Source organism: Anabas testudineus, chromosome 22, assembly GCF_900324465.2.
Source record: "Anabas testudineus chromosome 22, fAnaTes1.2, whole genome shotgun sequence".
Lineage (NCBI taxonomy): Eukaryota > Metazoa > Chordata > Actinopteri > Anabantiformes > Anabantidae > Anabas > Anabas testudineus.
Window position 1 is genome coordinate 10,062,944 of NC_046630.1, and position 12,279 is coordinate 10,075,222.

General features: G+C 38.1%; 1 protein-coding gene across 3 annotated transcripts; it reads left to right on the forward strand.

Annotated features, from left to right (window-relative positions):
* The first annotated feature begins 4,009 nt into the window (after window positions 1-4,009).
* LOC113148206 (heterogeneous nuclear ribonucleoprotein Q-like) lies at window positions 4,010-11,886 on the forward strand. 3 transcript variants are annotated; one of them, XM_026339793.2, is made up of 12 exons: window positions 4,010-4,159; window positions 5,865-6,024; window positions 6,985-7,103; window positions 7,338-7,445; window positions 7,583-7,696; window positions 7,980-8,156; window positions 8,307-8,442; window positions 8,805-9,010; window positions 9,129-9,278; window positions 9,392-9,513; window positions 9,608-9,933; window positions 10,400-11,886. In XM_026339793.2, exons 2-12 carry the CDS (start codon window positions 5,877-5,879, stop codon window positions 10,426-10,428), a joined length of 1,635 nt encoding a protein of 544 aa, XP_026195578.1. In that variant the 5' UTR covers window positions 4,010-4,159; window positions 5,865-5,876; the 3' UTR covers window positions 10,429-11,886. The 3 variants fall into 3 exon arrangements, with proteins under 3 accessions (XP_026195578.1, XP_026195579.1, XP_026195580.1); XM_026339794.2 differs by having other exon boundaries at window positions 10,403-11,886; XM_026339795.2 differs by lacking the exon at window positions 5,865-6,024 and having other exon boundaries at window positions 4,023-4,159.
* Window positions 11,887-12,279: the final 393 nt, after the last annotated feature.

Below are 12,279 nucleotides of genomic sequence, written 5' to 3' on the forward strand. Positions count from 1 at the left end.
GTGGTTCATGTTGAGTGTGGTACACACCATGATGCCAAACAACACGGTGACCACTTTTCAACCTTTAAATAGAAAGACTGACTGATTACAAGTGTGAAGAAACCTGTGATGCTCGTTACAGGACACATTTTAGTTTAACATGTCGCTGTGGTCAAAGTATTGAACATCTTTTCTAGGTGTGTCATCATTTTTGTCCAGGCCAGTTTTATTAGTTTGTTTTTTAACAAACTTCTATTAAATCACAACTCAAAAGTTAATTTTTACTACATTTTTATTTATTATTACTTTTGTCAGATTTAAATTATTTCAGTAACCTTTGTGGGTTTTTCTTTCTTTAAGGGAAGGGTGCCAAAAACTTCATCCACACCTGTATATGTAGCCTGAAAGCATTTAAATCGTGTATCTGAATGATGGAAAGTATAAATTTAAAAGGATAAGACAAGAAAAGAGCACCTTTTGAAGCAATGGCAACATTTGCTGTTTTTAAAAGAATGTATGCAACATTTTATTTAACTGAATGCTGATTTAACGAGTGTAAACCTTTTCCATTGCCCACATAAAGTCTCTCTTCAATTTTCAAACATGCATTAGTTTTAAACATTCAAATAACTTGATGAAATAAGGTAAATACATCTTTCAAGGTTGATGCTTTCTATTCAATATGAAATGTTTCTTAGTACATCTCAATCTTTAATTCAGTCTAGAGTTGATACAGCTGATATGAAACACTTGATATAGAAAATGACTAGCAACCTTTTTTTTTATGTGTGGTAAACCATGTATTTGATAACCCACTGAATATATTATTACATTACAAAACATTACAATAATTGTTTATTGAGGGGTCTTTTTATCTATAATTTTATACTGAAGTCCAGACATCACTCATTGCATCAGTTCAGTGGTTCTGCGTTGAACTTATGAATAAATGGAGAGATATTAGATAGCTGTTCAAGAGGATACATCCGCCTGCCCCCTACATTTGAAATGTCAAGGATGAATATGAATTTATGTTGTGTGCCATTTGTGTGTTTACTGAAGTAGCCATGTCCTGTGTCCTTGCGAATCTTAGGCTAAGGATTTATTACCAGCACAACTTGTAATTCAATAAGTGTGGAGGACGTGATGTTTAAAGACTCAGGAGCTTGTGTTTGTACTCTTTCCAAAACTGTAACACAGTATTTTAAACATCATGACATGTGCTTCTAACTTTCATTGCTGTTAATAACACTGATTGTTGGTGTAGATTACTTTTATTATGTTGTTGGGCAAATATTGTAACACTAGCAACATTATTTCAGTACATGGACCAATTTAAGTTCACTCAAAATTAATTTTGTATAAATAAATAATTTCAGCTCATATAAACATTTTATCCTGCATCTCTCAAGATCAAACAGCTGTTGTTTTTTTAATCCTATTATGCTTATTTGTGTTGTTTTTTTTTCATACACCAGAAAATGTGCCATTTGCAGTAATGTAATGTCTAAAAAAACATCTTGAAATGATCATGACGTGAGCGAGTTATCTGTGCCGGATATCTGAGATGTTGTGAGAAGTTCAAAATTTAAAATAGGATTAGTCTAAGGACATGCTTTTCTCTCTACAAGTTATCTGTTTCACATCCTGCTGATTCATCAAACATGTTTCAACAAACATGTTTTTGCTTTTCCTACGTTCTGCATTCTCTCACCACTATGGCCAAAAGTTGAGACTCCTAATTTTAATGGAAGTATGTACAATATTCTCCTTTTGGTGGATACTTTCTAGGCTCTCTCCTTGTTTTGATAATATCTGGATGAAGGACCACAGGGACACAGACGGTTTGTGGAGTAAATGGTGTATAGGCTCCATGCTCAGACTCACTAAAACACATGTCAGTTATATTCTCAGAGTTTAGGTGTCAACACAGATGTTGTTCATGTAGGGAGCAGAGCAGGTACGGCAGAGGTTAGCAGATTGCTATTATATTCAGTACGGCCTCAAAATCCGAGGTGATGTGGGTATAGCATCAGCAAGAAAGGCAGTAATTCCTGAAAACAAATTCAGCTGAGATCAGCAGTTTTGAAGCTAAGAACTAAGCACTTAGCAATATGCAAGACCACGACTCATTACCAGCCCGTTAAAGCCGTTAAGGTAAAGCTGTCTGACTGAAAATGTTTATAATTTCCCTTTGAGGCACAGAAGCACACAACGATCACAGTTGTACATGTGCATGATGGAACAAAATAGTGGTTGGCATCAGAGTTTGTTACACTGTGGTATTATCACTAAAAGCAAACCAGACCGGAAGGCATGTTTTCATATTAAACAGAGTAACCTGCTACTGCATGAATGATTACTTAAACATGACAAAGATGTTTCAGTGTGTTTTATTAGGCTACTTTAAGCTAAAATCAGAACATGCAGCACAAGCATAAGGATAAGAAGCATAAGGATGTACCTCCATATGACTTTTTTCATATTTTTGGCAAATACAAGAGCTTACAGGAGGTGTTGTTTGCTGTCTTGGTAATGCTGCCTATTAGTTGTAGTGTTTAATGGTTAAGTATTTCCTTACTTAACTTTTTTATTTACTCAAACCTTGGTTTTGCAAAAAATACATCTGTTGGTGGATTGTATGTTAAATAAATTTGGCTTAATATTTACATGCATTAAAGTTCTTCTTCAAACGTAGTGTTTTTTAAATGAGCAAACCTTGGATTAGGCCCCACCTGGGGGAGTTACTGGAGTCAGTTAAGAGCCAAGCATTAACACTGACACAGGTCATATTTAAAAAATAACAAATGATAAACCTTGACTGTTCAAGCAGCCTATTTGACATTTGACTTACCCAAAGTCAGTAAAAGGGGAATTTAGACATGAACAACACTTTAAGAGAGAGGAGTTAGAAATATTAAGAACTATAACACTGTAGATATTCCTGTAATAACAAACACAAGTAGCATTTAAATTCTGATATAGTTTCTAATCCATGCATGATGACAAATCTAACTTTTCTTGCAGAGAATTTTTTACAATGTCAATAAAAATATGTAATTTTGCAAAACAATAGCTTTTCCCTTATATTGTATTTACTAACACAGGTAAATAATATCATTCTATTGATGCAAATACTCTTGACTTGCTTTTGTTTGTGAAACACGCGAGTGTGAAACCCATGAGAAGAGTGACACGGTGTGGCGGAAACTGGGATGTAACTTGTTTGTAGCTTGTTTTGTTACATAGACCCACTGGTCTTGGTGGCAGACAAACTACAAACTGATTCATGGCCAAATCTGGCCTTAAATCAAAAATATTTGACCCCCTGATAAAACAAATTTTAAAATGTTATATCGTTTTTCATAAACTTTCAACTTGAAAAACGCAAATAAAAGGCTTATGTCAATCTTAATAAATAGAACTTCACAACATGAAGGCCTAACAATAAAAGACAAATGAAAAAATGATCTGCATGGAAAACAGAGGGGATGCTATTTCCCCCAACAGCAACTTCCCATTGCAACATAAATGAAACAGGCTGAAATGAATGTGTTTGGGTTAAATAATCCAACAGTGCAACAGATAGCCTACATTTGTGTTTTAGTTTTTTTTATGCAATAAAATATGACTTAATAAACAAAAGAATGACACCTGAGCTTTTTTCCCACACTGGCCATCACAGTGCTGGCCTCCACAGTTTGTCCACCGCATGTCTGATACACGCTGTTCAACTTTAAATGTGGACTTTCATTTGATGCACCAAAAAAAATGTATTATTGTTATTATTGATTTCACTGTGGGTGGATGCATTAGATTATCAGTAGGCTAATAACTGATTATGGCATTATTCAGATTGTTAGTTTGAAGTGCTCATTGTTTACTTGTGTGTGTTTCCCTGTGCTGGTGCGTTCACTGCTCCTCACTCGTTCTGATCGATGCTCTGTGACCTGCTGCTCTACTGTAAAAAGCATACAAGGCAAGCCCGTGCAGGGCTCTCCAAGAAACCCCATCGACGAGACAAAACTCGAGGCGTGAACGTGGCAGCCATTTTACATCATCAAGAGTGAATGACTGAAGCCGGACCAGTGCCGGGAGTTTTACACTTTTTCTGTCTTTTAAATATCACATTTATCTTCCTAAATAATCAACACCATACACGTTGGTGAGCCAGCGGCAGGTAGGGCGAATGCTATTGATTGGTCACATGATTACTGCTCAGTTGATTGCTAAAAAGGCTGAATCGTGCGGTGCTGTTTCAAACAATGTGGAAACTGGTGGTGGTTAGGAACGAGTTCTCCAGACCGGCTTTTTGAAAATGGACTCTTCCTATGTGGCGGCACGTTGACAAACCACGTATCTAGCTGGCTAAACCTGTAGCTTTTAAGGCCTCGCTGGGTCGAATACAACTTAAAAGCCGTACTTTGCCAATTGGTGAAGTCCGTGCCGACAAATGACGTTGTAACAATGGCCTCATTGAAATTCCGTTCGAATTAGCATGCTAGCCTAAGCTAGCCTATTTTGACAGATCATGAAATTGACATGCTCATTGTCATTGGATGCTAACAGCAGCTAACTGACAAAAGCCAGTTGTCTTAGCATGGGTTTGCAATCCCGCGTTACTGTTGTACTAACTGACATTCTTCTCGACTGCTAAAATGCTAGATGCAGACTCATTCATAGACAATGAATAGTAGAGCGTAATGTTATTGTCCGCAAGATCTGTAGTTAGCGTGATTGCTGTAACATTAGCTGTGGGAACTAGCCCGCTAGGTAGCTAGCTTCAACGTGTGGAGTGAGTCCCTCCCCGCTAAAACTAACGTTATCCTCAGCCTCGATTCAACGTAAATACTTCCCTCAAGTTTGCTAACGTTACACACCTAGAGATTCATGTTGATTTTCAGGAGGGCATCGCTTCAACTTTTAATGTTTTAGGACTATTTTATCCACAGAGAAAGCACGTGCTTACCGATATGAGATTGATTAGCATGTACTACAAGGTCTCGACTGAATATTTTCAAGCTAGTACTAGCAAAGGATAACGTTAGCTTATTTAACTTTAGGCCAAAACAGAAAATTGCCGTCCACGTTTTGCTGAGTCCAGCGTTGCCGGATACAGCAATGTGAACCGATAGCAACTGAATATGTGCTTTGCAGAAGTTGTACCCTCAGTATCTACCAACAATAACACATTGGGAGGTAATGTTGGTCCTACACAGGATGATTGGAGTGTTTACCTTAATGTCACAATATGTGCTGCCAAAGTGTCAATAAACAAAATGCTAATGTGTGCATCACTGGTCAGCCACCGGAAACCGGGGCTTACTCTGTGATGGAACACGTGTATCAGCTATCTAGCCTGTGCTGAAGTCAGCAGTGTGAAGGTAAGCTAACATGTAATTTAGAGACCAAAGCATACGAGGCTTCTGCACCAACAGCAACCAAGAGGGTTTAGGCATAGGCGTTAGCAAGTGAACTTGGCTTCATTTGCACTCATTTTAGTCCAGAAAAGAACAGAATGGAAAATACTGCCAGATGGGCAAAAACCTGGCAGTACCATATTTACAAAGTGTACTTTAATTAAATTCTGTGGGGGATTTTGGTATGTATGTTTTTTTTTTGTCCTTGCGTGCAATGCATCTGTGTCAACTGCCTATATACAAGTTTCTGGGCTTTTTCCTCATGTAATCTGAAAATTACGAGGGTTAAGTCAGGACAGTGAAAAGTCTTAGACTGTTAAGGAAAAAAATAACACTTCATATCGACAGTTTGTGCTGAAAAATCATGTTTTAAAATTATGTAGGTCTGAGACTTTGCACTTTCCTGAAAACACCCCAAGTCTTGCCCTTGACCCAGGATTAATTTGGCTCATTGCATTTGCACAGATTTCTGGAGACATGGCCACAGAACATATTAATGGAAATGGTCCAGAAGAACCAATGGACACCTCTGCTGCAGTTACCCATTCTGAGCACTTCCAGACTTTATTAGAAGCTGGTTTACCACAGAAAGTTGCTGAAAAACTAGATGAAATTTACATAGCAGGTAAGGCACAATGAATATACTTGCATATTGAAATATGCAAATTCTCATGTTTATCAATTTCTTGCATGTACTGTCATTTGTATCACCTTTTTCAATGGGGGAATTGGGATCCTGAAGCAACTTTTTGTGGTTTCCTACCAAAATGGGTACTGCAGTGCTACAAATTATTAAATTACACATTAATGATGTGAGAATGTGTAAATGATTGCAGCATTTGCATTCCCAATATGGTTGCATGATCACTGGTGTCAAGGCGAATTAATTGTCATAAAATAATATTTTAGCAGGTAACTGACATCAATTTTCAAAAGGGGAGAGTTTTGTTGAGCATATCCACTCTCCATTAATTTTTTATGAATTTCTTTACATACACACAATTATTGGAGACTGATTATGTGTAAGTATGTCAACTTGATACTTAACTGACATGTCTATCAATTTGCTCAGATCTGTATAAGTTTATCTGGGATTGAACTGATAAAAATTCTGGGGGTCATTTTAGGACAGTCGGATCTAGAAAAGTACTAGTCTGGCCTTTTCAGCCAGATGGGTCTGTGACAAAAACAATAGCAACAGCTGTCTGTTGGAACTGTCTGCCTAGGACAGGTGACAACCCTTCCATAGAAGAGAATGCAGATCTGCTCATTAGAAACTCCCAACCATAGTGTAGTGGGCCACTGGCATATCAAATTGCTCTGACACATCTGTTGTGATTATTTCTGCAAAAACATGCTGGTTAGACAGTAAAGTGTAGCCTGTCTACTGAATACAACTCCATTAGGTTAGGCCTGGTGGTAATTGATTTGAGTAATTGCTATATATCCATTACTGTTGATGCTACTACTAAAATGAATGATGATCCTTTCAGTTATACTAGTATTTCTGTGATTGAATAACAAAGTAGAACTTTCTCAGTCTTTGTCGTTAATAGCTCATATCTGTTTTGTCCTCTTCTTTTAGGTTTGGTCTCGCACAGTGACTTAGATGCTCGAGCAATTGAGGCTCTGAAAGAATTCAACGAGGAAGGTGCTCTGCAAGTCCTTTTGCAATTCAAGGACAGCGACCTCTCACATGTTCAGGTGTGCATGTGGAACTGTTGGTGTATGGTTCAGTTAATTTCTGATGTCTTATCAGGTGGATGATTGCCCTTTGTACATCTAAGATGCTTTTATGTTGTTTAATTGTGATTCACACTGGCTTTCACTTATTATTGAACTTAATTTGCAAGACAAGTTCAGTCTTACTAATTGTCCTAATGATGTTGTTTAATTGTCTGATATTAATTGTTTTGTTTTTTTTTACCCCCCTTCCAGAACAAAAGTGCCTTTCTTTGTGGTGTGATGAAGACGTACAGACAGAGAGAGAAACAAGGGACCAAAGTGTCAGACACCAATAAAGGACCAGATGAAGCTAAAATCAAAGTAAGAACTACTTGAATGAATGTTAACTATTGTGATTGAACTAATAGCAAATCTTCATGTGTAAGATGCTATTTGAACATGAAAAATTCATGTTGTGCAATATTTCTAGAAATCTGCTTTGTTTTATTGATGCTCAGGCTTTGCTGGAGCGGACTGGCTACACACTTGATGTGACAACAGGCCAGAGGAAGTATGGAGGTCCCCCACCAGAGTCTGCCCATTCAGGGGCGCAGCCCACCATTGGTACAGAGGTATACAGTTTTATCTTGCACTATTTACTAGGCATAACCGTGCAAGCGTGATGCACTTTTAAGTTGGGTGGTGCATGTGTTAGGTCAAGAGCATTCAGGTTTCATGTGGTGTCCAAATGATGAAATATAAACATGCTGTAGTAACCATGGTTACAGTGGTAGTTTACCGCTAAGAGCTGAACGGATACCTTTTTACCTAATGCCATCTATCTTGTCTTCCCCTTACATTTGAAATTGAAGAGTTGCTCTCATGAGCCCTAATCTTTTCCTCTGAACCTTGCAGATATTTGTAGGCAAAATCCCCAGAGACCTGTTTGAGGATGAGCTGGTTCCGCTGTTTGAGAAAGCTGGCCCCATCTGGGACTTGCGCCTGATGATGGATCCTCTCAGTGGCCTGAACAGGGGCTATGCCTTCGTCACTTTCTGCACTAAAGAAGCTGCACAGCAAGCTGTCAAATTGGTATGTCTGTTCTACTGCAGGTATAACCAGAAAGGAAATGAGTCTGATTAAGTTGTTTGACAGATATCATAATGGTAGATAAGGATGTGAAAAGACAACTGCCACTTTTGTTTTTTGGCTCACTTGATTACACTATTCATTCTTCTGCAGTGCAACAACAATGAAATTCGACCGGGTAAACACATTGGTGTATGCATCTCAGTGGCCAATAATAGACTGTTTGTTGGCTCCATCCCCAAGAGTAAAACAAAAGAGCAAATTGTTGAAGAATTTGCAAAGGTCACAGGTAAGTTACTTTCATCCATTGATTTATCATTCTTTGTACTATTTGCTCAACAGCTTAGATTTGATTTGTTCTACATTTAATATGAAATGTATAATGCAAGAATCAGTGGGAGAAGCTTTGAAAGTGAAGGTTTTTTAGGCATTTCCTCTTTGTGTCCAAATGATGACCTCATTACTATGCTAGAGTGACTCATGTTACTATGATGGCTTACCGCTAAGATCTGAATGGACACTGTTTTTATTTTATTATATTTGCTGCTGTTGCTAATAATTTCACATTGCTGTGAAAGGTGATTTTGGCTGAGTAAACCTGTTTAACCACCTGCTGCTTTTTCCCTACATCTCTCCCTTTTCTGTTTTTAGAGGGTCTAAATGATGTCATATTGTACCACCAGCCTGATGACAAGAAGAAGAATCGTGGATTTTGTTTCTTGGAATATGAAGACCACAAGACGGCAGCTCAGGCCCGTCGTCGCCTGATGAGTGGCAAGGTGAAGGTGTGGGGAAACGTGGTCACTGTGGAGTGGGCTGATCCCATTGAAGACCCAGACCCAGAGGTCATGGCAAAGGTAATGCACATGATCAAAGGTCATTACTAGTAAGCTTCTAAGTGTATGTGCAAGCCATCTGCAGTTACATTTGTTACATTAATTTTCTGCACAAAAACACTTGTTCTTAATTTTTCAGGTCAAGGTGCTGTTTGTGAGGAACCTAGCGAGCACTGTTACAGAAGAGATTCTTGAAAAGGCCTTTAGTCAGTTTGGCAAGTTGGAGAGGGTGAAAAAATTGAAAGACTATGCCTTTATCCACTTTGAGGAAAGAGATGGTGCTGTGAAGGTATGGATGTAAAAAAAAAAAAAAAAAAAAAACTTGACTCCCTGGTTATATATGTCATGTATTTACAATATATTTGAGGTCATTATCATGACAATCTTCTGTCAATTTAACAGGCGCTGGCTGATCTCAATGGCAAAGAAATTGAAGGAGAGCACATTGAAATAGTGTTCGCCAAGCCCCCTGACCAGAAGAGGAAAGAGCGCAAAGCCCAGAGACAAGCCGCTAAAACACAAATGTAAGAGCGAATAATGCACAACAAACACATTACCTCTTATCCTTTGATATAAAACAGGAGGTCATGTTCATGTGAATTCTGCATATCCTTTCAGGTATGATGAATACTATTACTATGGGCCTCCCCACATGCCACCACCCACAAGAGGTAGAGGGAGAGGTGGAAGGGGAGGTTATTCTTACCCTCCTGATTATTACGGCTATGAAGATTATTATGATTACTATGGATACGATTATCACAACTACCGGGGCGGCTATGATGACCCATACTATGGCTATGAGGACTTCCAAGGGTCTGGGAGAGGACGAGGAGCAAGGGGAGTGGTCCGTGGCGGTGCCAGTCAGACTAGGGGCCGTGGAGTTGTCACACCAAGGGGCCGGCTGGGCTTCTCACAGCGAGGAGGCCCTGGAACAAGCAGAGGTATATTTAGAGTTTTCTTAGTGTGATAAAGATAGTTTCAAAGTTAAAGTAGATAAAGTCAAATTGGGCACACTGTGGTGGTGTGGTGACTAATTAAAACTTGACTTGACTATCACAGGAAAAATATTACTAAACCACACTGGCATTATTTTTGACATGTTTGACGTGTCTTTCAGTGGGTCAGTTATTTAAACACAGAGGAATGTCGGAATTGGGGAGGAAGTGTATTAAGAAATTAATATAAATCGATATGACAACCTTGTATAGGTATAACTTGTCGTAATATTATGGTGATGGTCAGAAAGCTGTGGTAAAATTTCACACCTTTTTTTGGAAAAGCAACACCTGCTTATTGACGACATCTTTCAGACAAGAGTGTCAGTTTCAGTATATGAACTGGTTCGCCGGGGAATGTAGACAACGCAGTTTTCTTGTACTAATTCTATTTTTCTTTTTATTGGTCTAGCAGGGAAACGGGGCAGAGGGCGCTCCTGACCTGTCACAGCGGATACTGACTTGATGTGTGGGGTTACACCGTAAGCTGCAATGGATGAATGAAACAAGAGCAAGACAAAAAGGTCCAATGATATTCCAGCCTTACAGAAGAAGCATCTCCCCTCCTCCCATGTTTTTATATTAATTTTTTCCTGAAACTGCCATTTTTATGACAACTGGAGGATTCTGAGTACTCAACACAGCCTCTTTTCCCAACTTCTTGTACCTAGCTCTGATATACAGAGCTCTTTGTATTGCCCTTACAATCTACCCCTTCCCTGACCCTGAACATGCCATTTAAAAAAAAAAAAAGAATAATTATTGAAGAATTTGCACTTTTAATTTCTTAGGTTTGAAGTGGCTCAAAGGAGCTTGATGCTATTGTGTATATTTTTGTGCTAATCGCAATTTTACTGTCAGAATATCCATGTTAATCTTAATTGTTTGATCTGGATGTTTGAAAGAGAACATTTGCAGGTTTTTAGGGTGTACCCACCTGGCATGGATAAGTCAGGCATTCCAGGAAAGTGGTTCTTTTCAGAACTTGTCTTTTAAAGGGTTGGTTGACTACCTCAGTACAGAGGACTAAACTACCCGGCCTGTACTGTAAATAGGGAAACTATATTGATAAAAGCAGGGCTTGTTTTCATACAAAATATGCACAAGAGCTGTGGTGCAGAAACAATGTACTTAATGTAATATAGTCATTTTAGCTGCAGCTCTGACACAGTCAAACTGGGCATGCAAAACAATCTCATATGATGAGTCTGAACAAGCCCTGCTTTTATCCTATTTTGACCTGAATTAGCCGCCTTGCTTCTTCAGAGTATGTAGTTACTGGTTGTATAGTTTTTCGGATAAAATGTTACTTTTTGTAAAGGCTTCAGCATCACAGGCGTCCAACTGCCTTTGATTAAAAAAAATAAAAAAACAAAAATAAAGCCCTGCAGTGTCCCTTTTGTGCCACTGTATTATTCCAGTGGGTTTGTTTTTATATTGATACATTTTCAAACAACATCAGAATAATGTACAACAATCTAATCCAATCCAATCATGTCCATCTTGAATGGTCCCTTTCCAGCTCCCAAGACAGCAACTATGTAGAAGATCTTTTGAGTTAATCTTGATTGATGACTGAATTGCCATATTGCCCGGCCAGTGAGCATGTGTGCCTAATGTTAGCTGCTTTGATTTGGTGAGGGATCATAGTCAAATAGTGGTAGAAGGGATACTGCAGTGAATGATTTCTATTTCCAGGTATAGCAAAAAGGAAACTGTGTTCTTCAATCCCAGTTTTCTATACAGTTAACTCCCTCAAAGTCATAAACAACCACCTTTTGAAAAAAAAGATGTTAGCAGTTTTAAACTATTGTTGGTGGCCAACAACTTTTTTTGCATTCCTGCAAATAAATTGTTTTATACTGTAAAATGGAGGTGAGTGTAACTTATTTTTGTAATAAAGTTTTTGATTTCTATCTGTGTCCTACTCTTTGGGTAAAATCTTTGTGAAGTGCAAATGCTGTACTATCAACTGAGTTTTGTTTGAAGCATTTTAGCAGCAGTCTTTTAACTGCACACTTGTATATTTTCATTGATGTGACACAAATATGGTGTATTTATAACATATGTTAAGTATATGAATATATATTACAAACTATTCTGTAATTATTATTATTAGCAATATCAGAAGAAAGTGGTTGATAGAAAGTTTGAGCTTTTCAAAATTATGCATTCTTCCTCAAATTAATATTTAGTGATAGAGTTTGATCAAGAAACTACAACAGTGTGATATTAGATTGTAACTCTGAAGGCTGTTTAACACTAAAAAAGACTTGTGCTTTAGAAAAGCCA

Bases quoted from the DNA above. Each gene is read 5' to 3' on its own strand.
- LOC113148206 (XM_026339793.2), top strand. From the start codon at position 5,877: ATGGCCACAGAACATATTAATGGAAATGGTCCAGAAGAACCAATGGAC. The intron at 8,443-8,804 runs GTAAGTTACTTT...TTCTGTTTTTAG, and splicing joins AGAATTTGCAAAGGTCACAG to AGGGTCTAAATGATGTCATA. The intron at 9,514-9,607 runs GTAAGAGCGAAT...ATATCCTTTCAG, and splicing joins CAAGCCGCTAAAACACAAAT to GTATGATGAATACTATTACT.